The sequence below is a fragment of the Vulpes lagopus genome, chromosome X (assembly GCF_018345385.1).
Source record: "Vulpes lagopus strain Blue_001 chromosome X, ASM1834538v1, whole genome shotgun sequence".
Classification (NCBI taxonomy): domain Eukaryota; kingdom Metazoa; phylum Chordata; class Mammalia; order Carnivora; family Canidae; genus Vulpes; species Vulpes lagopus.
This window is the reverse complement of record NC_054848.1, coordinates 28,000,467-28,027,911: the sequence shown is the minus strand read 5'-3', so window position 1 is coordinate 28,027,911 and position 27,445 is coordinate 28,000,467. Positions and strand designations below refer to the sequence as shown.

General features: G+C 37.5%; 1 protein-coding gene across 8 annotated transcripts in view; it reads left to right on the top strand.

Moving 5' to 3' along the window:
- The window catches only part of DMD (dystrophin), a 2,057,113-nt gene that overhangs the window by 387,519 nt on the left and 1,642,149 nt on the right, over nt 1–27,445 (top strand). For all 8 annotated transcript variants that reach the window (XM_041741334.1, XM_041741335.1, XM_041741332.1 and 5 more), the window contains 3 exons: nt 5,374–5,466; nt 13,200–13,372; nt 19,881–19,999. In XM_041741334.1, the coding sequence (XP_041597268.1) occupies nt 5,374–5,466; nt 13,200–13,372; nt 19,881–19,999 (385 nt within the window). The remainder of the gene's footprint in view (nt 1–5,373; nt 5,467–13,199; nt 13,373–19,880; nt 20,000–27,445) is intronic.

Sequence of the window (27,445 nt, the reverse complement as noted above, 5' to 3'; positions counted from 1 at the left end):
ATTTTCTCTTTATCTTTGAAATTTGCAAGTTTCACTATTAAATGTCGAGGTATTGAATGGTTTTTATTGATTTTTTAGGGGTCCTCTCAGTCTCTTGGATCTAAATGTCTGTTTCCTTCCCCAGATTTGGGAAGTTCTCAGCTATGATTTGTTCAAATATGCTTTGTGTTCCTCTCTCTCAGTCTCTTCTGGAATCCCAATTAGATGTATATTCTTCCTTCTCAACCCATCATTTATTTCCTTAAGCCTTTCTCAAGGGGTTTTAATTATTTTTCTCTTTTTCCTCGGCTTCCTTCCTTACCATCAGTTTGTTGTCTATGTCACTCACTCTCTCTTCCACCTCATTAACCCTAGCAGTTAAAACATCCAGTTTGGATTGCATCTCATTTAATCTATTTTTAATTTTGGCCTGATTAGATCTCAATTCTGCTGTAACAAAGTCTCTAGAGTCCTTTATGTTTTTTTCCAGAGCCACCAATAACTTTATAATTGTACTTCTGAATTGAATTTCTGACATCATATTGAAATCCAAATTCTGTAACTCTGTGGCAGAGAGTACTGTTTCTGGTTCTTTCTTTTCTGGTGAATTCTTCCTTCTAGTCATTTTGTCCAGTTCAGAGTGGCTGTTTAGGCAGGCTGAGTCAAAAATATCAACCACGACCCAAGTAAAATATACCCTAGATGATTCTGAAGAGGTTAGAGACCAGAAAATAAAAGAAAAAGAAGAACAGAACAAGATAAAAGGACCACTAAAGTGAAAAACAGATTTTAAAACAAAGTAGTAAAAATAAAAAGCCAAAAACAAAGAAGAAGAAAAAAGAAAAAGAAAAAAAAGTAAAGAAAAGAGGAAAAAGAGAAAAGGGGGGATGGTGGTGGTGAGGAAATGGTAGTGGAGAGAGAATATAGTCTACCTGAGGGGTCCTAGAGGGTGATCTTCTTGGTTCTGAGTGTATTTTTTTTCTGTATGTTAGAAGATGCTTAACCCCAAATTTATATAAACCAGAAATACTTATATAAAGCCCCAACATTGACCACCAAAACATAAACAAGATAAAAGAGGAGGAAAGAATGGGAGGAAGAGAGAATTTAATCTCACAGAATGCCAACAGGGTGTTCCACTTGGTTCTGGGTGTATGTTGGTTGTGTTTTAGAAGGTACTAACTTCCACCACTGTAAAACAAAATGAGGCAGAAAAAACAAAAAAACAAAAGCCCATATGCCGTATATCTACCAAAATTAAATTGAATACATTGAAGGGAATCCAGAAGTGCAAAATATATCTAAGACATGTCATTGTAGAAATATGTAAGTCAAAAAGGAAAAAACTTGAAAATGAAGAGCTGGTAATATATTGTAGTTAAGGTGGGAAAAGAGAAAAAATATTGGAAATTTTTAATCTGATATAAAAATGAGTCATAATGGAAAAAGAAAAAAAAGTAAAAAAGGACTCTCTAGTTCTATATACTATTTTCCCTCAGTCCTGTAGCTTTCCAGCACTTCTTGGTCAAGAACTTGCTCTTACCCTGTTCTTCCAGCTGGTCTTCTGGGGGAGGGTCTGCTGTGCTGGTTTTCAGGGCCTGGGCCCAGATGCCCCGCCCCCTGCTGGGTGCGGGGCTCAGTGGGAGCTGTTACCCCATGAGGCCTTTGTTCCCTGGCGGCCCTGCCTCTCCCAGGCACAGAGTTATACAAGGAGGAAAAGCAACGCTGGCCGCAGCTAGATTTCCAGATCTGGAGTCAAGCTCCCGGTGAGTAACTAAAGCAGTCTCCCGGTCCTCACTGGCCTAGATGCTCCCAGGGCCAGCGTGGGTGCACTGATCTGCACAGCTTGTGGGGTGCCAGGAAAGTTCTTGCTGTCCTGCACCCTCCTTGCTTCCTCCTGTCCCGGGGGGAATGCAGGATCGACAGCTTTGTCCACTTGGGCACCCTGGGATCTGGGGCCCGTGCTGCTGGACCCGTGCCTACGGGGACCATCTCTCCCAAAGGGAACAAGGTACAGCCACCTCCCTCCGGAGCCAGCCTGCCTAACCAACTGGCTTCTCCCAAATGCCCCGGAGGGTTGCAGTTCTCCAGCCCTTTACCTTTAACGGACCCCGGTTTGCGGTGAGCTTTCCCCTGCGAGCCCCTCCTCTTTTAGTGACTCTGGGAATCTTGAGGCTTCATTGTCCCTTCTGTGATTCTGCCCAATTTCCCTGCTAAGCACTTTTCTGTCAGGGAAAATACTGGTGCGGACTTTTAAAGTTCCCACTTCTCCAGGGCTCGGCTTTCCTGCCCCAGAGGCTCTCCCCGCTCCACTTTAACCTGGCTACTCGTGGTTCCCCTCCCCTATTTTATTCTTTTTTCCGCCCCCACCTTCCCACCTTGTTAGAGGCAAAAACTTTTCTCTCTGTAGCATTCCAGCTGTCCTCTCTTAAAATATCAGGTCGAATTCGTAGGTGTTCAGGATGTTTTGAAAGTTATTTAGGTGTTTGTGGGGCCAGATGAGTTGAGGACCCCTACTCTTCCACCATCGTCAACATGTAATATCTTATAATGGCAGTATTACTTTGACTTTGCTCTATCCAAGAAAGTCAAAGTCTTCATGTTAACTAGTTTTCAGGACTTCCATTTATCCACTCCTCAGCTGAACCTTAGTGAAATGTCCATTTACATACTACTTCAGGCTGACTCCGCTGTGAAGTCCATATGGTACCAATCCTCACATCTAATCTATTGCATAGCTCAGTAATATCCTCTACTATAAAGTATATTTGGAATTAAACTATGGACTTATACTTTGATCATCTATCTTTATTCAAGTGATTCTACATTCTTTTCTGTATTCTTTATTTGTTTTAAGCCATTAAACCAATAATGTTTATATAGTTGGGATACAAAAATAAATTTGAATATTTGATTATCCATTGGACCTGTAAGTAACTTTATAGAAGGCATAATTGGGAGTGATTTAACAATTATAACAAATGGTAGCCTTTTTATTGTTTTCACCTGGATTTCCCAGACAGCTTCATATTTTCAAGTTGTGATTAATAACATCTAGAAAATTTAGATGAATGATAAGGAATATAATTTATCATTGAGTGATAGAATGGTGGACCCTTCTTACTGAAGGAAGAAACTAATGGAAAAGACAGGTTGGAGTGACATGTAGACCAGTAAGGGTTTGGAGCCTTAGAAAATGAAAGGTTTAATCAAAATGACTCTTGGCTATTTAGAGAACATATCCATGGGAAGATGAGGATTAGGCAAGTCTCTCAGGTTGCTGCCCTTAGGGTAAGAAAAAATGGTAGGATCCTGGAGGCAGCCAAAAGAAATTCAACCAAAAGGATCAGTGAACCAAGAATGGTAAATTGGGAAAGAAATATGAGTTACTTCTTAACCCTCACTCCTGCTCTGACAGTTTCACATCCACTCTACAGGCCTTAATCTGAAGTTGCCTATTTACTTTACTGTGATATTTTCTCCTTTTAAAGTATCCCTGGATGTCCATTTCTTAGTTAAACTTTTTATTTTGAGATAATTGCAAATTCACATATAGTTGTAAGAAATAATACAGAGAGATCCTGTGTTCCTTTAGCCAAGCTTTACCTCAGTTGTGGTATACTGTAAAATTGTACGATGATATCACTACACATATCAACATTGATACAAGCCACCAATAGTATTCATATTTTTATTTATTTATTTATTTATTTATTTGTTTGTTTGTTTATTTATTTATTTATTTATTTATTTATTTTAGTATTCATATTTCTTGAGTTTTACTTGCACTCAAGTATGCATGGACAGGTGCTTTAAACTCTGTACATTTTCACATCTGTGCATGTGTGTCTGTCTCTACCATCACAGACAAAATGCAGAACAGATTCATCACCACAAGGATCCACCACTATGCCATTTTAGAACCACATCCACCTACCCCACTCCCTCACCCTGATCTCTGGTATCAATTGCTTTAACTTTGTCTATTCAAAACCGTTATAGTTAATCATTGTATCTTAAACCCTTTGAGATTTGCCTTGTTTTTTTTTTAACTCAGCATAATTCCTATGAGATTTACCCAAGTTGCTGCATTTATCAACAGTTTATTTTCATTGCAGAGTGGGATTCCATGGTATGGATGTACTACAGCTTGTTTAACCCTTCACCCCTGAAGAACAACTGGGCTGTTCTCCCAGATGGCTGTGTTTGACCGTTACAAATAAAGCTGATATGAACACGTACACATAGGGTTTTGTATAAATATAAGTTTTCATTGCTTTGGGATAAATGCCCAAGAGCCCAATTGCTGGATTGTATGCTAAGCCCATGCTGAGTTTTTTTTTAAAGACTTATTTATTTATTTATTTATTTATTTATTTATTTATTTATTCATGAGAGACAGAGAGAGAGAGAGGCAGAGACATAGGCAGAGGGAGAAGCAGGCTCCTCGAGGGGAGCCCAATGTGGGACTTGATCCAGAAACTCTGAGACCACACCGAGCCAAAGGCAGATGCTCAGTCGCTGAGCCACCCACACGTCCCCCATGCTAAGTTTTGCAAGAAAGGACCAAAATGTTTTCCAGGCACTCTGGCCTGTACTATTTACATTTTCCCCAGCAATGCATGAGTGATCCAGTTTGTCCATATCCTCACTGGCATTTGATGTTGTCACTATTTAAAAATTTTAGCCATTATGATAAGTGCGTAGTGCTAGCTCATTGTGGTTATAATTTGCTTTTTCCTAATGGCTAATAATGTTGAACATCTCTTCATTCATCTATTTTATTTGCCTGATGCTTATGTTTATCCTGACTCCACCTAAAAATATTAGGAACATAAAGGACAGGAGATAGAATTAGCCTTAAAAAAAAGAGCCTGCCAGATTTTGATCCCCAAACTTAAAGCAAAGAGGGCTCCATTATTTATTAGAGTTCTAATATCTGTTTCTAAAGCAAGGCCATTTTAGTCAAATGCAGTCACCCCTAATTGTAATAGCACTCTTTTGAGCAAGATTAAAGGACTGAGGAAATTTCTTTTTATTGAGTTTCAATTTTGTATTAGGAAGCACATCTTAATTTTAGGCATCCTTTATGAGTTATCATTGTTATACATTTTATTTGAAGATATTCTGATTGGCCTCTTTAATCTGCAGTCATCTGTTTATATACTAAAAGTACATTCATTTCCTATCTCTTTGCAAATGTGTTCAGGGGCACTTGTTTGTTAAGAGAGTGCATTTACAAATGCATTTTGTTTCATTTTTAGATTATTTTTTAAAAGCTGTAATACTGTAGGCTCTGAAAATAGCTAAATGCAATTACCTTCGCATTTTGTTTTCTTCCCAAATAGACATTTTGTCTCTTTCCTTTAAATGTTTTCCCTTTATCTTTAACAGGTTGATTTAGTGAACATTGGAAGTACTGACATAGTAGATGGAAATCACAAACTGACTCTTGGTTTGATTTGGAATATAATCCTCCACTGGCAGGTAAGAATCCTGATGAATGTTTTCTTGTTGTGAAAAATGTTTCTGATTCTTCCTTTCATTTTTATCCTTGACCTGCAAAACAGACATATATACCTCTGGCAATACAAAGCCCATCTCCATAGCACTGCCTTTTAAATGGGCACAACTGATGTCATTTGAGATGGGAAGGATCAGCAGATTATAAAACAGATTCTAGAACATTTGCAGGAATATTTTTCTAAATTTTACTTCAATGTGTGGAGATGAGACAAAAAGACCAATCTCATCAATAGGTTAATAAAACTATTTTTTCACAAATATATGTCTTTTATAACCCACCTATGCATGAATCTACATAGTTTTGCAATAAACTGTTAATCACTACCAAATGAATGAGACTGTGAATTTTTTGTATTCTCAATATAAATTAATGCCAGTAAAAGATTAGTGGGATATGATTATCTATATATATGTTATACATACAAATTAACTTCATAATCTGATTTGGGAATTGCATTTTTTTTCTGAACACTCACCAAAAGGTTTTCTGAATGTCTATATATATATTGGACCTCTGCAAAACAGATCAAAGGTCATTTGGTTTTAGTTAAGAGTATGCATTTTTTCAGTCAGACCAACATGAACTTAAATTTCAACTCCCCCATTTACCATCTTATAGTGACATTGGGTATAATGAAATCCCCGTTGGGGCTATAATCTCTTGCTGTCAAAACAGAAAAAAATAATAATTAACATGTATATTTCTTGTCAGAATTGAATGAGAGAATATCTCTAAAGCACTCAGTGTAGTACATCATTGTCACCATAGGTGTATCATATGAATAATTTTGATTTCTTGGAGTTTTCTACTCATATTTTAAGAATCTGGAGGAAAATTGGGATGTCTGGTCTTTTACTAGCAGTGATTAATTTCTTTATTAAACAGATTTTTATTTGTAATTTATGTATCATAAATTCACCCATTCTAAGTATAAAATTCAAAATGTATCAACTGGTTTAGTTCTCTTGCCCAGTGCCTCTCAAATTATTTTGAGTAAGGAACAGTTTTCCCCCCCAATCTGTCAAAGCTTTTGGGATTTTTACAGGGTTGTATAATCATAAGAACAATCTAATTTTAGCATACTTCCACCAACCTAAAAACAAATCTTGTCTCTTTATAGTCACTCCCCACTCCAAACCCCAGCACTGGGTAACCATTTATCTGTTCCTATGTCTGTCTTTTTGGATATTTCATGTCAATGAAATGATACAGTAAGTGTTCTTTTATACCTAGTTTCTTTCACTGAACATAGTATTTGAGGTTTATCCTCATTGTAGCAAGTATCTCTACTTCATTTAGTAGGGTTGACTTAACTTGAATTGTACTTTGCTCCTGCTCAGAGTCAGTAGGTAGACCAGAGGTTACCTATTCAACTCTGTAGTTGAAATGAGCCCCATATTGACCCAGTTGAATCCCCTACCTTTTTATTCCAAATACTCTGAACAGGCTCAATCCTAATTCACAGCCATATGGGAAGAGATAGAGGACAGCATAGTGGATGACAACAGAAAATAGACCATAAGAACCACAAATGAACCTGAGATTCCCAATTCTGGGATTTTTCCATATAGCGATGGTATCAAGTAGAACCAGCAAGCCAACATAGGACCCTTCACCAAACTGGTTTACTCCTGTTGCTTTGTCTTGAGAAAAGAACAGTTTTTCCCTCTTTTTCATTGTAAATTATAATAAAACTGAAGCATTACAAAAATGAAATAAAAAGACACACAAAACCCAAGTCATTTTATAATTAAACTCAACAGACATATGTAGGACCTTGTAAAATTGTTGCAGAAGTTTCTAATGGACTATCAATTGATTTGTCTTATGGCGTGGTAACAAATGGTTCATGGAGGGACCCCATCTCGCAGAAGACACTAAAGTTGTGTAGATGGAAAAGTTAGGCATGCACAGAGACCAGAAGGCAATTTTAATTGTATTTTTCATCCAGACTATATTTCATAGACAAACACTTTCTTGTTTTCTCAAAACCCTTTCCAACTCCATCTCAACTCACTGCAATATAGTTTCAAAACTACCCTGATACTTTTTTCATTTGCTTATGAGCTTGCTCATTTTTAATAATTAACATATGGAGGGGCTTTCACATTTGGGAATATCAGAAGGAATGCTTTTGTAGTCTTTCCTTGTCTGAGACCTCTCTTATAGTCGTCTGTTGTTTTACTCCTGTGTCCTTGAATCACCATATCCTTGTGATTGCAAGGATGTAGACTCTTCTCAGCCTCTGCCTCCTTATCTTATCTCTCTTCTATCACACTGCTTGGTCCTTTTAAAACTACTAAACACACTTAAAAAATTCTTTCTGCTCAGTACTCTTCATCATAACCCATTGAATCCTAAAAGGTATTTTCACCAAGAGTACATATTTGCCTTCCTATCAAGTAGTCAAAGAAGCCCTTGAATCTCAGCAGAGATTAAAGGACACTCTGGCCAACCTTAGGTATTTTCCAGATCTATCAGATTGAGAATGACATTAAGAGATGGAAAGATGTGAATCTTCTGTTCCAGTGCCACATACTATGTTATTAATAGTGCCATGGAGGACTTCTCTTTGAACTTGTAAAAGGTCAGGAATGCCTACCCTCTCTCTCCTATCACTGTTTTTCCAGTTTCCATGTACATAAAATTGTTAGCCTGAAAAGTAATGCCTATATTGAGGAATAAGCAGCTTGAACAAAGTTGTGAAGTTGACGGTTTGTGTTTGGCATCTTTTTCTTCCTTCTTTTTTAAGTGTAAACCATCCTTTTTAGGGTGGTCAGTTTGGTTCTGACAACCAGCTAGAGATACAAACATACCCTGTTAACAATGGTGTGCTCTCATAGGTCAGATCTGACCTTTGCTGGCTAAGTCAAAGGAAATATTCAAATCCAGGGCTACTTTACACTGCAATATTTATTTACTTATTATTTGCCCATCATGCAGGAGAAAAATGGGTTTTACGTTGATGGAAGACCTTGCTATAAACTGCCTACCTAGTATCCTGTGTGCATTAGTCTTCTTCACACACAGCCTTTCTTTGTAGAAGAATTATCCCTACCCGTCTTTACTCCTACCCCTTCACCATGACTCCTTTTCATCACGGGATGGACTGTGGGAAGTAGATGTTGAATTGAGCAGGCAGGACATTAATTGAAGCATACCTTTGGGACCAGCACTTGAGGAGGGAAGAAGTTAGCTGAAGGGAGAAGCACTGGAGCTATGATGTACACCCAGCCACAGTGGTTTTCAACCCCACTGGGAACTGGGAGCTAGAATAACCAACCCTTCAGTGTGGTTCTCAGTGGGGCTGACATGGCTGGGTCTTTTTTTTAACATTTTAAAAAGTATTTTATTTATTTATTCCTGAGAGAGAGAGAGAGAGAGAGAGAGAGAGAGAGTGAGAGAGAAAGAGAAAGACAGGCAGAGACACAGGCAGAGGGAGAAGCAGGCTCCATGCAGTGAGCTCGATGTGGGACTTGATGCCAGGTCTTCAGGATCAGGCCCTGGGCTGAAGGCAGTGCCAAACCGCTGAGCCACAAGGGCTTCCCCCATGGTTGGGTCTTTATACCATTTCTCTTCATCAGTTCCTAGATCTGGGCTGCCCTAGGAAGGATTTGACCTTAGGTGACAGTCCCTGAGAGGACTCACAGGTGCAGGCTGTGACAGCTATAGCAACAATCTGTTCCTTGAACGATAATCTTGGTGGTGTATCTCCATATCCATCATGCCTTCTTTGCCCTGTTAACTCCTAGTCATTTTGTGAAATCACTGCTCATAGACATTTCAACTTTTTCCTTTTAAAAACAGATGCAGAGCTGTATGCACACACACTCATGCACACATTTGTTTAAATTGATTTTCTCTCTTAGGGCCTATAAGCCCAAAGGATGGGAAATCTTTCCACTTTAAGACTCACCTTAGGACCAGCTCAGTGTCTGATGGAAGATTGGTCCTTAATAAAGATTTCTTGTTAATTGTCTTTTAGGTAGGGAAAGAATAGATCATCTTACATTGCCCTTTTTATTATTATTATTTTTTCTTAGCAGCATTTGTACCCAAATAGAAGAAGCAATACCAGTGAGGCTGAGGATGATAAGCTGAATTAATGACATAATGATGCCAAAGGAGTTTTGGATTGAATGCTGTGTTGTCCTTTAACATTATGTGCATAGAGGGCAGTCTGGCCAAGCATTTCACAAATGAGAGCCATTCATCATGGGAGGGTTGCCCGATCAGTGCAAATCACCACCACTGAGCCGGTGTGTGCTGAGTCCAGCCCAAGTTCAGCACAGGACATGAAATACATGTCTTGCAATCACTGTGCATGGAAGTTGTGTTGTGCCCCTTATAACTTTAGAATGTGATGCGAAAAATAATGTATCTTATATAACGATTTGACCTATTTATTCACTGAGTAACTGACTAAATAAGCAGGCCAGGAAGGAATTAAGAAAACTGGATAATCTACCTCTAAATAATAGATTTGGCTATCAAGGGATGGTGATAAACATATGCAAAGATTTCACATCTTCAAATCATTACCACATTTACAAAGCATCATCTCAAATCCTTTTCAAGTATTTTAAAGTTAGATTTAAGTCTACCCTAAAATTTGCATTGACTCTTTCATAAAAAGATGACTAACATTGAAGATGTTAAAATATGTATTTTCCCCGGAGGCCCTTGTTAACTTCTACATGGATGAAGAAGCAAAATAAAATGTCATATTTAGAATATGCAATAAATATTCATCATCTGATCAAATGTTGGTAGTATATGGACCTTATGCTTTCCAAAGAGAAAGCCCTTGGTGGCAAAAACTAATCACGTTTACTTATATATTTCCTTCAGGTATATGATAAGGGTCCTGACTTATATTTAAAAAGCTGCCTAGTAATTTTGCCTTTCGTAGGATATGTGGACGGTTCTATAATGTGGTGTCCCTGCATTCTTGAAAGCTAGAGAAATGTTTAGAATGGATTTCTGCATCAGATTCGTTAGAAGAATGCAACTTGGAAATACAGCATTGCACAAAGCCTACAAGAGAATCAAATGTGCAGAAACTAATAAAAAGAAACTCAAGAGTCTGGCCTTTTTGTCCTTCCCCCAAGGTCTGGGTTTCCACTTCCCTTCTGGCTTTTGCGAGAGAGGGGAGGGAGGAGCAGCCTGGTGGCCCGCGGAGCCTCGTGACCCGCAGACCCTCCCCCTGCCCGGAAACTAGTCTAGAGCCTGGGTCCTTCCGGTTCCGCCGGCCGTGGGGGCGCCCTCTTCTGCTCGCTCTGAGGCCGCCTCCTGCTGGCGGGGTCGCGGGTCCTTTGTCACCCGCGCTGCGTTGTGTCCTCAGCAGCCACCTTCGGGCGCGCTCCCCGCAGGGCTTCTGCAGGCCCTCCGCCTCCGCTGTGCCGATGCCCGGCGGCTGAGCGACAGCGCGAGGGCTCGCGCTGGCCCTTGATGGGCTTCCTACGCAGGGTCGCGGCGGCCCTCGTGTCTCCCGCCATCTCTGTTGCAGCCGTTGCCAAATCCTCGGTCGGGGCTTTCGGCTCAGCTGGGCAGGGTTGGCTTCTTTGCCACCATCCTGCTTGCAAGGGGCTTCTCCGTGACCTTTAACGACTAGGCCAAATTCCTCAGGCGAGGAGACTCCGCAAGTGACAGCCAGAAAGGCAGAAGAAGAAAGTGGCGATGCCAAGCCCGTTGGAAGACCGGCCAGTGCCCAGGCAACCCGGGCCACACGGGCCCTCACGCCTGCAGCCTGTGGCTGGAGTGCGGCCGTGGGGACAGTGTGCGCCGGGACCGGGGCTGTGACGTCTCAAGGAGCAGCGGTGGAAGCTGCGACAGAGTGGCCCGCCCACAGTCCCACGGTGACCTTCCTGAGCCCAGTACACAAAACGACGCCGCTTGTCCTAGCACCACCTAACCAGTCTGCGCGTGAGGGCATCTTGAATGGACCCTCCTCTTTTCCCGACCTGTGCCTCACAACCCTAAGCCCTTAACCTCGCTGCTGAAAAAGAAACACAAGGGGGCAGAGAAGACAGCCTGTTACCCCGTCGCGGGGAGCATTTCGTGCTGCAGGAGGAAGGAGGGCGGGGTGCGAGGACGAGTAAGACAACCCTCCAGGCGCCAGTGGCTTTCTGTGCATTTGGTGACCCTGCTCACGCCAGGGACTTTGTCGACAATGATCCTTCCAAGGTTCTTTTGTTCAGCGAGTGTCAGATCCCTCTTCATTCCTGAGGCAGGGAGAAAGCTGACCTTTGCCCTGTCATCTAGGAAAGAGTGGGTCTCCGTGATCATAACTGACACTTCATGTTTTTGGAGACCGTGGCTTCTTCAGGTGACATATTCTTCTAAGACTGTTTCATAGAAAAGCTCAGAGATTAGCTTATCAGGTCCAAAATATCAAGAACACCCTGAAAAACCACTGACAGTATCCTGTGTCGCTGGGCAGGTAGGTCTAGCCAAATACTTCCGGGGGGCCGCCGGCACTGTGCTTCTACACACCAGAGCAGGTCTCTGACCACCCCTGCAGAGGTGGGATGTGCCTCTTGTGTTCATCTAAGGACCTATGGTGTGTAGGTACCTTCAATGGGATTTTATGACATTTTTTTAAATACAAAAGCAGCTTCTTAAATGTCATTTCCTGTGACCTGAGAGGCCTCACAAACGAGCCAGAGTGCTGCACCATGTTTTGGGTATTTGTAACCTTTGTCCTTCTCTTGCATGTGAATCTCTTTCCTGAAAAAAGCTGTAACAAACTAAACCAGACTGACTACAAAACAAAAACAAATGAACAAAAAACCCCAAAGCAGTACATTCACAGCTTTTAGAGATACTTTCTCTTTCATTGTTTTTTACTTTAAATAGGTAAACTCATTTTTCTGTTCTTTTTTTCATTTCGATCAGTAAACATAATTTGCATTATTTTAAGTTATAGTATAAACCTAGGGATTTTATTTTACTATAGTCCTTTACTCTTTTTTCAAAAAAATTTTATTATTTATTCATGAGAGATACACACACAGAGAGAGGCAGAGACACAGGCAGAGGGAGAAGCAGGCTCCATGCAGGGAGCCCGATGTGGGACTTGATCCTAGGACTCCAGGATCACACCCTGGGCAGAAGGCAGGCGCTAAACCGCTGAGCTACCCAGGGATCCCCAGTTGTCCTTTATTCTTAAAACAACCTTGGATGTATAAGAAACAGAGGCCTAAAAAAAAGATAGCCTTTTAAATGGCCCAATTAACACAAATTGTTAATAGCAAAGTAAAAATTTGAACCTAGGTTTAAATAAAGTAAGCTCATTCTCTTAGCCACTGTGCCATACTTTCTGTCCTAACACTACTAATATTAAGTCCTTGGTCAATAACAAGTCTGATGTTTTTGTACACTATTTCCTACCATATCCATTGAAAGCTAGATGAGCAATTCTAAAAGTACAAACTTAAAAGTTTAATGTAGCAGAATCCAGGAGTGATGTTAAACGTGTTCAATAAGTAGTGTATGGTGACACCTACCAATCGGAGTAGATTCCTAACTAACTAGAATGGACTCCGTCCTGGTCGAATCTATTATTTCTCATTACTAATTGACTCTAAAATTCCTACCGCTTATTACTGAAGATTAGGACATTTAAATTGAAATTTGTGTGGTTCTTGTTCAGGGAAGGCATTTTCTTATGAAAATTTCTTTCCACATGTAGGTCAAAAATGTAATGAAAAATATCATGGCTGGATTGCAACAAACCAACAGTGAAAAGATTCTCCTGAGCTGGGTCCGACAATCAACTCGTAATTATCCACAGGTTAATGTCATTAACTTCACCACCAGCTGGTCTGATGGCCTGGCTTTGAACGCTCTCATCCACAGTCATAGGTAAGGAGACCACTGAGATATTGACTAATTTTTGTAAGTATTGATTTAGAGACTGATATCTTTTTTCACCAGTGTGGTTCCAGCTCATTTCCTGCTATGTAACATGTTATGTATTTAACCATACTGATCTATCCACTGGAATGTACTGAATAGGAATATCCTATTTTTATGTGATATATCATTTCGTTGTTGAAATATTAAAATACTGGAGTGTGAATGTGGTTATGGTGGGGGGCAAACGGACCAACATATTTGAAATTGGGAATCTGCCAGAAAATCAAGATTAAGTTCTAACTTGGCTAAGAATGGAGTTGATCTTTCTAAACAAATAATGTGTTAGTAGGGGCCGGAACAATAGCGCTAACATGGTTCCAAATCTCCTGTGAGTGGCTGTAGTAAAATTAATTACTATTATAAGGTTAATAATGTGAAAAAGAAACATTTCTCTTGTCAGATACACACTCAGCAAATACAGAGGGCCCTCTGTATTTTTTTTTTTTAAATATATTTCGGGATTAAAAGAGGCTTGGAGCATCTTAGCAACCAAGGCAAAGAGACCACAATTAATTCTATGACTCAGTGCTTAGAATATCAAAAGAAACAATTGCTCTGGAACAGCAGAGCAATTGCTGTAAAGCACTGAAAGAGAGTTCTGTGGATCTTCATAAAAAGAACTCATTGTAATATAGTGAACCAAATGTTCTTAACTGTATTCCATAAACTTATATTTTCTAAGATAACAAAATAGTTCTTTGCTTTTTCTTGTAAAAGAAAAGAAGCTTAGTAAATTACTTGTTCAAGAAAAAGCAAAACAACATGGGAAATATGCCCATATAATACATTCATGTATATTATATGTGATATATAAATATATATTGTATGTATAATACATTCACTCTAAGGGATATCCGCTTTGGCTTTCCTGTTACCCATCTCTTTAACCAGCCCAATCCCCAGGGTCAGATACATTGCCTTGTTAACTGCGTTTGAAACGCCACTGGACTGCATCTGCCCTGATTTTCAATGCAGCTTATCTTTTCTCACTTTGATCTTTCTTTTCTTGAGGAGGCTCCCATTTCCCTATGCTGGTCTTGTTTCTAGAAAAGTCCAGAATATAAATTTTCTTCATGCTAAAACTCAATCTAAGAACAAATGCACTCTCAATAAGCAGCTTTGTCAGGTGTCTTGCTCCAGCTGGATTTAATTAACCCCATCCAGACTGAGTTTCCAGGTGAGTGACTCAGCAACCTGATTTTCAAAAGGAGGCAAACTCACACTCATTTGGCATGTTAAGCAGTGTTAACACGTTGTTTTTCCTAAGTATGACACGAAGAAAAATACTGCACGGCTTCAGTACAGCCAGATGAGAAGGAATAAGAGGCATTCGTTTTGCATTATAAGTCAGTACTGATTTATGCAGCCACATGCTTCACAGTAAGGGCCTGAACATATTGATCTTGCTGTTCATGTACATGTTTGCAGATGAACAGAAATACTGAGGATCGGGTTATGTGGTTCTTGTTGGCTCTTTAGCATATTCTTTTCAAGTGGAAGACTTCAGTCCTGCCAGCATGTTCACACACTACGTTTGTTAATATTGTATTTTGTGTTTTCTGAATATATTTGTAATACAATAAACATTTCCAGATTGCCCTGCTCCGTCTGTCCCTGACCTACTCTTTCTCTCTCAAAATATCATTTATATATTCTCTCCTGTCATATTGAATGAATCATCAGTAACTACCTTTTCATATATAACATGGTTAGTTTTCAAGAGGTTTCTCAGAGTCGATAATGCTCTTTAATGAATCATCTCCCTCTTTTTGTCTTTGACAGATGTTCATATTGTTTACCTAAAGAAAAAAAAGGTTGAACTTTCTGTTCCAAGGTGACTGTCATTGGTACACTTAGGAATGTTATGAGGTGTTCTGATTTCAATGTGAGAGACTAAGCTATATAGAACAAAGGCATGCACTTAATATAGAGCATAGGGTTTGACAAAGAGCCTTGCCAAAGATTAGGATATTGATGCTTTATATCTGTTTAAGGCTAAATTTTATCTCAATATGTGTGAAATTAGAAGTATTATATTAAAACACAAAGTTGACTACAGGGCAGTTAAATGGAAGCCAGATTCTACTTCTGTGGGAAAACGAAATGATAATTGTCTACAAATACTCAAAATATACATATAAGTTGTAGTAAGTATAATGTTACAATTAAATTTTCTTCCCAATTCTTTATTTTAATTTATTACCATAGAGATAATAGCATGTGGTTAGGAAAAAGAGAGATGTTAGAGGGGGTTGCAAAGGAAAAAAAGAAAACAGAATATTTTTAAGACCCCAACTCCCTCTACTTCCTAAAAGTGTCAGCAACTTCTTTTGTTTTTTTCCCATAGTTTTCATAATTATGTATTTTTCTTTCCTGAATAATTGATATCTGACAGTAGATGGATTTACTCCTTGATGTGAAGCCCGTAAAGTGCATCTCTTTTTCCCATCTATTTCCTAATTTGATTGCTATAATATAATCATTCCATTCTTAAAATTGTTGCCTGCATTACTTTAAGTGGTATTCTAAACTTGTCTCATCAAGTTTAGACAAGATCTGTTGACTACCTGATATAACAGATGACAGAATTATCACACTTCTTCCTCTTCTTTCCTCTCCACTTTCCATTTTGTTATTATAATGTTCTTAAAAGAATTTCTTTTGAGTATGGTTGACACACAATGTTACCTTAGTTTCAGATGTGCAGCATAGGGATTCAACAACTCTATGCCCTATGCTATGCCCACCACAAGTGTAGCTACCATGTGTCAGCATGCAATGTTATTATAGTATCATTGATTACATTCCCTATGCTGTGCTTTTTATTTCTGTGACTTATTCATTCCATTACTGGAAACCTGTATCTCCCACTCCTCTTCAGCCATCCCACCCTCCACCCTCCTATCTTATAATTGTACTTGCATCAACAGTATCTGTAACATTTATATATGTACCTTCTAGGTGTTTTTGGCATGAGTCTATAAATTGAAAATGCATTACTATCATTTCAGAAATCTAATTAATCTTTGAACAAAATAATAGAAGTTAATGTTTATTAAGTTAATGTTATTTCATAGGCACTCTTCTAATTAAAATATCCCACCTGTTTCTCATGACATATATACTATAATTAGTCCCATTGCATCTATTGGGAAACTGAAGCATAGAGAGGTTGCATTATTTCCCTAAGACCATTTGGCTAATATGTGGTAGAGCCAGGATTTGAATTTATAGAGGACTCTGCTTATCTACTAGGCTATATTGTCTCACTGAATTAGTCTGTTTCCTCAAAAGGCTGGTGAACTTTGGTTGCACATTCTTATTTATGGGTTCAGGTCTGGGTTAACCTAGGAAGGTATATAGCTTTCTTTTGCTGTTGGTTAGTCTTACTATTCTTTATGTGTTTGGAAATCAGTCATTTAAATGTTAATTAATGCTGAATTTTATTTTATTTTATTATTTTTTTAAAGATTTTATTTATTTATTCATGAGAGAGAGAGAGAGAGAGAGAGAGGCAGAGACACAGGCAGAAGGAGAAGCAGGCTCCATGCAGGGAGCCTGACGTGGGACGCGATCCTGGGTCTCTAGGATCACAACCTGGGCAGGAGGTGGCGCTAAACCGCTGAGCCACCCAGGCTGCCCAAATGATGAATTTTAATGATTTAAAACATTAATGCTAGAGGAGATCTTAAAGGCCACTCAGTACATTTCCTTATTTTTTTAAATATTTTATTTATTTATTTATTTATTTGAGAGAGAGTGAACCAGAGAGAGCAGAGCACAAGCTGAAGGGGAGGAGCAGAGAGAGTGAGAGGAAGAGGCAGCAGCAGACTTCGCTCTGAACAGGAAGCCTGACCTGGGACTTGACACCAAGACCCTGGGGTCATGACCTGAGCCAAAGGCGGATGCTTAACTGACTCGGCCACCCAGAGGCCCCCATTTCCTTTTTTTTTTTTTTTTTTTTTTAAATGAGAGCACTGAAACTCAAATAGATAACATGACTTAGCTCCTGATCCTGGTGATTAGTTCATAGCCAAGAGGAGAAGGGGAAAGGGCTAGAATGAGGAAGCACTCTCTTCTTTTTTATCCTAATCATTTAACTTTGTTGATTGTAGTACAAGGGAGAAAGCTAGTCTCCCACACTCTCCCCCCTATATTAATTTCCACTTCCATTGCTGAGAGATGTAGAAAAGAAGGTGGGGCAGAAGTTGCATAGTATAGTTAAAACTTCCCCAAATAGTCTGGAACTTAATTTTTATTTCTTATAGTCTTTCCACTACTAGAGTTTGCTCCCAACTTATACATATTTTAGTTTCTAAAATACTTTTTGCTCTCCAGGGTAACTTGGAGTATAGAGGACCCATTAGACTTCCTAAGAAGTAGACAAAATTCTGGTAAATTAATCCAGGTAGCATCAAGTAAAGAAAAGGCGATGAGAGTTAAATGAGTGAGTTTTACCTTTATTTTCAGTTAATGGTTTTTGAAAATTGCAGCTAAGCCTGTCTTTATAATTTCCTCCCTTACAGAGCATGAGTTCTTAAGCAGGAGTCCATTGACAGACCCAATTGTCCTAAAATTGTATGTAAATCATGTGTAAAGATATGGACAGGTTTGTGTATGGATGAAAGTTTTACAGTGCTCATCAGATTCTCAAAGGTATCTGTGATCCAGAAAAGGCAAAGAACCACTGGACTAAAAGTTTCCAGTGTTGTAGGGATAAACTGTAATTCCTTAAACAGCCAGTGCCTTTCACAGACTCATCCCAGTTCCCCATCCTAACACTCCCGCTGCTTCTTGATACTGATGATCTCTGAATGGAGCCAGGCCCATGAGGTCTGACTGAGCACATTCTGCTTTTTTCTCCTGTAAAAACTTTGATTTTTTAAATATCCACACAACTCAGAATTCTCTTCTCAAAAAGTTCTTAAATCTAAACCCCAAACACCATTTAAGAATCCCTTAACCCTCAAAAAATATTTCTTGACCTCTTCAGATTTTAGAAAACCTTATATCTTACTACGTGTACTTTTCACATTTAGAATTCGTTTTAACTTATGATGTGTGTGGTTTCTTCCTTATTAGGTTTTTAAGTCCCTATAGGATAAGAACTCCCTCTTACATTTCTTTGTGTTTTCTCAATAATCAAGTGAAATGATATTCATATAGTATGTTCTCATCCATTGTCTAGTTGTGTGTCAACAAAATATATTGAGTCAACAAATATTTAATCAACAAATATTTATAGACCTGCTCCTATGTGTCAGACTGGGTTTCTAAAAGTGAATGAAATTGGTAGGGGAAAAATTATGTATTCCACATTCTAGCAGGGGAAACATAAATAGACAAGATTAATTAAATATATAAAATATTAAATAGTAGTAAGTGGTGATGAGAAAGAAAGGAATAAGGAATGAGTATGTGTGAGTTTGATTTGGGAGTGTGCAATTTTAGGTGGGGAGAGGGCAGGGAAGGCCACACCAATAATGTGGCTTTTGAGAAAAGACACAAAGGAAGTAGAGGAGTGAGCCATGTCAATGTCTGGGGTAAGAGAATTCTAGGCAGGAGCAGCACATGCAAATACAGAAACTACCTAGGCCTGTTTGAATATGAGAAGAGAGGCAAGAAATAATCAGAGTGTTAACCAGGAGCCAGTAGATGTTGGGCCTTGTAGGTCACAGGTAAATCAATGAATTTTACTCCCCAATAAGAGAGATTTGAGAAGTTTATGATGAAACTTTTTAACAGATCACTCTGAGAGCTTTGCTTAAAATAGATTAACAAGGGCAAAGGTGGGAGCAGTTGGAAAGTTAATACAATAAATACTCCATGCAAGATAAAACGGTGGTTTAGATTGAGGTGATGGCAGCAAGGATAGTGAGAAGTGGTCAAGTTCTGGATGTATTTCCAACTAAGTGTTGTGTAAGAGTAAGAGTCAGCAAATTAGACTCCAAGATTTCTGTCTGAGCCACTGCAAGTTTAAGCTTGTCCTTGATTATTGAGGAAAGGAGAAGTAAAAGAAAGTAGGTGGGTTGGGGGAGTGTGATGGGGATGAATACCAGAAGCTTGGTTTTGGACACCTGAGGCTTATGATGACTGTAAGTGGGGATACTGAATAAACAGATGAATCTAGAGTCGGGAGTTTAGGGAAGAAGTCTGGGCCAGGCTTATAAAATTGGAACTTACCAGCAAATGGCTGGCATTCAAATTTCTGAGACTGGATGACATCAATATATTTTTTGTTGCTTGGCAAGGTAGAATAAATTCTCCTTTGTTTTCTTCAGGATTTTCAAGTAAAATTGTGACTTGTTAAATGAAAAGTGTTATTGAGGGGTAATAAAGAGTAACACTCTTAAGGATTATGGGCATGGGTTGTCAATTAAAAATCAGAAATGAAGTGAATCTTGTGAAATATTGTAAATTGATTTATATTTATTTTTATGTATGTGTGTTTCAGGCCAGACCTGTTTGATTGGAATAGTGTGGTTTGCCAGCAGTCAGCCACACAACGCCTGGAACATGCATTCAACATTGCCAAATATCAATTAGGCATAGAGAAACTGCTTGATCCTGAAGGTCGGTACATTTCTGGACTACCATAGTTTTTAGTATAGTTTAATATTTATAATCTCAGACTTAACATTTCTACAAACTAAGCATGAAAGAGAAACTATGCATTATATGTTTTTCTATATCCTGGATGTATTTAAAATGATCTGTCTTCTTGCAGTGTATTATAAATTGTCCTATATGGATTTAGTTCTCAAAATACTATTATCTAAAATTAAAGTGTAAAACTTGAGAAAAAATTTTAAGCCTTTAGAATTGTATACGCCTCATGGATGAAGCATGCTACATTTGAAGTACATTGACTCCAAATAGTTAAAAAAAAAGTTCATGTTTTGCTTATTCTACCAAGAGATTTGATAGACTAATCAGCTATAATTAATTAGCTACTCTTGCCAATTTCATTCATATATTCTATAAAAGGCAACATGGTTTACTGTTGAAATCAGGAAATCTATTCCTGGCTCTGCTTCTGTTATAATTTGTCACTCTGGGGGAAATCCTCCATTGAATGGTTATTCATTTTCTCCTTCTTCAGTTGACAGGCAGCACTGTATTTATATTTTTATTATATTATGCTTAAGTAAATTTCATCATTATCTCTGGTGCTACATAGTCATACTTTCCAGATACATGGATTAGAGGGATAATGATTCTTGACCTCTGCTTTTCTTCTAGCCTATGAGGTACTTTTTTTGTTTGCCAACTTGTTTGAAATTGCAGACTCTCTTCTCACTTTCTTGAGGTTTTAAAAACATACTCTAAAACCAGAATTTGGCGAAGCAGTGTCAGTGGAGCTGATATTTGGGTAGGGTTATAGAATTAAATGGTGGGGATCCCTGGGTGGCTCAGCAGTTTGGTGCCTGCCTTTGGCCCAGGATGTGATCCTGGGGTCCCGGGATCGAGTCCCATTAAAAAAGAAAAAAAAAAAAAGAAAAAAAAAAGAATTAAATGGTCTTTGGGGTATTGAATCAGTTCCAACTAAGGAGATCAAGTGGTAGTAATAGGTCTTATCAGGAAACGCTCAGAAATAACTCAGGGGATATTCTTTCACTGATGAATTTGTTGTTAAGTAGAATCTAATCCTCTGTATTGCAGACCTCATTACCTCATCTTATTGACAGCAGATCCATATGATGGCGATGGAGGTGTGTGTGTGATTTTAAATTCAAAAGAAAATATATCAATCAAAATAAAAATTTAGTCATTTTAAATGAGATATTTAACTATGACAAGAACCAGAATACTCTCATGTAATTGACTGATACATTGCTCTTGGTAGGCACATGTACTTGGGAAGGAAAATTATAATAGCACAAATGTGTTTGTGAGTTGAAATCAGATTAAGTTCATTAGAAATGTTTCTTCTGCTTTAAATAATGCATAATTTAGCACTGACTCCTGTAAATTCTTTGTGTTGCTTCAATAGATGATTAGCATCTCTCCTGCCCTGGTTTAGCTCTAAGGAAGAGATTGTATCAATCATATTTTCTTGTTTTTCAGGATGGGGGAGGGTTCCCTCACTATTGACTCCCATACTGATTTTCATGTTCTTTTATACTCCAGAGAGGTAGAGAAAGGCAGAAGTAATGAAAATATGAACTCGAACCCCTAAGGATAAGAGCTACAGTGTATGGATTTGAAGGATAAGCCTGTTAATAGTGTTTTGTTTTTCATGAAACTCATATATGGTAACCAGTTCCCAATATCTAGGATATATGCTCTGGTTATGCTTGTGTGTGCCCTGTCCTTCATAAAATAGTAAGAGTAGGTTTGAGTAGGTTTGAAATAGACTTTTTTTCTTGTTAAGTAATAAAATGGCCTTTGATCTTAAATCTTCCTTTGAATCAGTGAAATAGGACACCAAATAGGTGTCCACATCATAATCAGAAAGTAGATTGGTAAGCCTGTAATCAGAAAAGGGCAGTTACGTGAATGATGTGTTTTATAGCATAAATTTTCCAATTTTCCCAAATGGAAAGTATATGTTGAAATGTACATCTTGTCTACCATTATAATCTCTCAAACAACAATTCAGAGTCAACCAAAAATGATATGAAATACAAGCTGATTAATAGAGAGCAAACCACTGGTTATGGTTTCATTTTGCCAATAAAGTCTTCTATCTGAAAACTTTCTGTTCATGGGCTCCCTTCCAATTCAAAGAGCATTCTGTCTCCTAAAATGGTTTATTACGGTTTATTTATGGCTGTCAGTAGGATGAAGATTCAACATAAATCTTACTTTATATTTTTAGGTATGTGTCAATTTCTGCCGGTGTGTTAGAGAAATACCCTAATATGCATCTAGAAATTGTTCAGAATCTTTCTTAGAGATGATATCAATGATAATTGAAGGAAAAAAATATTAACTAAATCATGAGGATTTTTTTTTTTAATCATGAGGATTTTTATTTACAGATTCATTAGTCACAAAAGACAGAATAGCATTTCTAAGAGTTTATCTCTTCAATGTATCTAACATGGGAGATTCATGGACTTCTTTCATGCCCTCTATGGTAATTACGTTTGAGATGTTCATATTTTTATTTAACCAGATATTGGTCCTTTAGCTTATGCACGATGATGTCAGCTATTCTCCAAAGCAATTTTCATTTCATATCTAATATGCTTTTTAGGAGATTAATAAAACATTTCGCTTAATGTTTGGAGAGATTTTTATTTGGGGGGGGGGAATTGAAGTTATATTTGGCCTAAGAAGTACCTGCCAAAAAATGTTTTTAGAATTTTAAATATGTGCTTTGCTGATTGGGTTGATTTATAAATTAAAAAGTCATTGAAATATAATTTGGAGGTTTTCATGTCTTGCATATATTGACTTTGGTATGCTTTGTTTGGCTTTAACTGGTGTTTTGAGGCCTGAGGTTTGGTTTTAAGAGGAATTGCCTTTTAAAATAAGTAGCAGTAAGTATTAGCATAAGCAATTTCAGGAGCTGTTTTTGCTGTGTTTAAATGTTAACACATGCAAAAATAAGTACTAGTAGGGTAAAATTATTTAATAATTTACGTGCCTTTATGCTCATAGATATAAAAGGTTTATCTCCTTCAAAATATATTCTATTGTGAATCAGGCGATTCACTTTCTGTCACGATTTCCCTATAAGACATGCTTACTACTTCATTGTGGGTTTTATATACCCACAATTATTGTTTGCTTCCCTGAATTTCAAGAAATTAGTTTGTTTGCCAATCCACACAGCACTTTCTGCATTAAGAGAATGCTTTGTCAGCTTTTTCATGGGAATAACAAAGTGAAGTTGTTCTTTATAAAGGAGTAAAAAAATTGGGGATAAAAATTGTGCTGGTTCTAGATATCTTTTGCATATCATTGTTGTTAATCATTTCTGTTTGGGGTATGCAATATGATGTGGAAATGCCGTCACTTATTTACCAGGGTAACTTTAGAATGAAAAAAAAATGAATGGTGAGAGTCAAATTTGAGGAACACTATGGCTTGTGAGAAATATTTGTAACCTCAAAATGATATTTACATACCAATTACTTTGGTTTTAATCGACTTCATTTTAACTTTGTGAAGATGGTGACACATTGTATTTTCTGCTTGGCTAATCCCTGCATCACTCTTCAGTTTTTATTTTTAGAGTCTACTTTTCCAAGAATACGCTCTGCCTTTTGGAAAGTTATACTCTTGAAGTGAATGATTTCAGACTTAACTTTGTATCCATGCAGTTTTGTTAGCCTTTAAAAAAATTCAAGGGAAAATATGTAGCATTTGCCATAAAAGAGAAGAATGCTTTTAAGGCCTCTTATTTGGGTATTAGTTGTTTGAGCAAGCAGTGTTTTTTTTTCTTTCATCTTGGTTCCAACAATCACATTTTGATTGCCTAACAACAAGAAATATTAGTAAGTAGTTTACATTAAGATGGAAAGAGTAAGACCATACTACCTCAGAAGGATGTTGTTAACTTAAATAACTAGAACTTTTTTATGGACATACATATTAATTTCCTATCGTTTGTACTGATTGTTTTTCCAAGACTCACTATAGAATACCTTTTTCCCCCCAGAAAATGTAATGAGATTGGAATAGAGTGGTGTTCCCTATGTATATGATTTAAACTAGAAATTATTTTAAGTATCTCAGATCCTTTAGAACCAAACTCTCTTCAGTGTAAAATGTTCTTTTTCCATATATTAAAGAAAATATTTTAGTAGTACATGGGAATAAAAATTGGTCATTACCTTTTTGATGACAAAGTAACCTGGGCAAAATATGTGATATTTTTGCCCCACCCCCCCTTTTAAAATTGATTTATATCATTATTTCTGGCAGAAATACTGTAGGTTGTTACTATCTAAAACTAAATCCTGAGTTTCTTGGAAGAACATTTTTTAGTCTAGTTATTCTGTTACAGAAAATGGAAAGTATCATCATCTGCTTATGCAGATATGATAATAGCAAAATAATGTTCTTATTATGTCAGCAGGAGACCACTTTTTCCAGGATTTCTTTTTTAAAGAAACATTAAAATTTGATCATTAAAACCAAATTATATCATTTAATAGTTGTTAAATGTAATAATAATGAAAATATTTCTTTAATTTTGAACTTCAATGGATTGCATTTGAAATGAGCAAATTAGAGATGGTGCTGTATTAGCAAAGGAATGGGGTACATTAGTAAATTTAGTGTTGCCGTCTCATTTACTTAATGTATATTGAGCACAACCTTTTAGCAAAGGAATTTGGGAAACACTGTTAAATAATTTAAATATATACTTTCATTAGCATTGTTTAGAACAGAGATCAACATTGATATCTAATGAGGCTTTAGCAAACCTGAAGGCTGATGCAGAAGTCCACAGAAATGTGATTAACATATTTCTAGCCTGCATATCATGAGACTAAGGCTACTTATTAGGATATCCTTGACTATTTTTAGGTTTTACCCTGAATCACATTTTTTTAACAACTTGTCTTTTCCATGGGCAGACACATTACATAACTAGCCTTGACTATCTAGTGCCACTTTAATATACTTTAATATGTTTGAGTTGAAGATAATTTTACAAGAGTATCTGGAAGCATCCTTAGTTTTATCACTGCTACTGTAGAAAAAAATCTTTAAGGGACAATGAGGTAGTACTTTGTATATCAGAGTAATACATAGCAAAATAAGTAAATGAAAACTTTCTATGTCGGTAAAAGGTTATCAATAATAGTATACAAATATATTAGCATAAAAATGAGGATAGAGATTATATTAACATTGTGATACAGGTGACTATATTAACATTAAGATATTACTGTTGGAATCTCTTATTTCCTGATGGAAAACTTTAAATTGCTTGTCACAACAGAAATCCAAAACAAATATGTTAACATTTTCTAGTAGCTTGAATAGTTAACAGTGGCATAATGGGAAGTAGGGCATGGAGAGAGAGAGAGAGAGAGAGAGAGAGAGAGAATGTGAATTTATTGTCTCTTTTTGATATACTCTTTTCTACATTATTCTCGCTTCATTTTTAAAAATGTTTTTTTTAATTTTTATTTATTTATGATAGTCACACAGAGAGAGAGAGAGAGAGGCAGAGATACAGGCAGAGGGAGAAGCAGGCTCCATGCACCGGGAGCCTGACGTGGGATTCGATCCCGGGTCTCCAGGATCGCGCCCTGGGCCAAAGGCAGGCGCCAAACTGCTGCGCCACCCAGGGATCCCTATTCTCACTTCAGATAGCATAGAACGCTTAATATTTTCAGGGCATATAAGTAATACATTGATGTGCTTTTTATTTGGTTGATTCATATCAGTCATTTGGATGACTGAAATAATTGGATATAACTGTCCCAAATTCACCCACTTAGACAACAGGGAAACCTCCAAAACATTAAAAACGATATCTGTGTGTGTACATGGCCTGAATTTACCCTTATACCATAATTTAGCATCTTGTACTAATCTTTCATGTCCTTTTATCACAATTTGCACTCCATGGAAAACAGTCCATTTATATTTTTTATCTCTTGTAGGAGCTGATTTGCTAAAATGAATATTATTCATGGTTATAGTTAAGTAATGTAGTTTCTCACTTGATTGTGAATTTAAATAATGAAGTATAATCTAACATGTGATTTAATATTTGCACTGTGTATGAGTTTTTTTTCCAAAGATTTTTATTTATTTATTCATGAGAGACAGAGAGAGAGAGAGGCAGAGACACAGGCAGAGGGAGAAGCAGGCCCCATGCAGGGAGTCCGACGTGGGACATGATCTGGGGACTCCAGGATCACGCCCTGGGCTGAAGGCAGGCGCTAAAACCACCGAGCTACCCAGAGATCCCGTGTGTATGAGTTTCTATACCAAATTTGTTCAGAAGCATTTGAGTATAATCCGTGCCTAGATAACTGGGAATTTCTTTTCAGTTATTTTACCAGGATGTTTTCTATCTAAGTGGGGGAAACATAACATGTTAGGCCTATATAGTCACGATAAATTATGTTGAATGACTGATAGGACATCTATAAGTTGTTTAAACAGTTGGGAAATGCATCCTCCACATTCCAATGCTGAATGACCTACAATAGATATTTTGTGAATGGTATCCCTAGGTATAACATTGCTAGGAGTCCATTAGACTGTTAAGGAAAATATATTAGAAAAATAATTTGTTGTGCCTTTGATACTGATTTTAATCGAACTCAGCTATGAAGCATTAAATGAGATATTAGTAAGTGTTCCATAGTTGATATCTGTGTTTCTTATGTGTCACAGAGGATTGTAGCCTTAATCAAAAGCATTTTATTTTTTTATTTATTTTTTTAAATTTTTTTATTTATGATAGGCACACAGTGAGAGAGAGAGAGAGGCAGAGACACAGGCAGAGGGAGAAGCAGGCTCCATGCACCGGGAGCCTGATGTGGGATTCGATCCCGAGTCTCCAGGATCGCGCCCTGGGCCAAAGGCAGGCGCCAAACCGCTGTGCCACCCAGGGATCCCCTCAAAAGCATTTTAAATATTTAATGACAGAAAATGATAAAATGGCATAAAGAGTTTCAAAATTTTTGAGGTTTCTATTAAATCAGTGATAATGTTTGAAAGTAAAGCATATGTTACTTATAGCTGGAACATTTTGATTCATGTCACTGTCTTCAAATTAGAATTAACTATGTTTGATAAAAAATCATAGAAGATATCACCGAACTTGCAGATAAGTATCTGAAAGCCTTAAAACTCAGTATTAGGGAAAGAGATTATCAGGTTGATCTATATATTTCCCAGTTAAGTAATTTCCCTATATAGACATTCATGGGCCATTTAATAGCTGGAATATGAAATATAAGATGAAAATGTATTAGAAAATATGTTTAAACAGAAAATACATTTACAAAATACATTTCTATACTATTCTAAAATAGTTTAGAAAAATATTTAGGTGAAATAATATTGAATTACATTTAATTCTCATAACAGGAT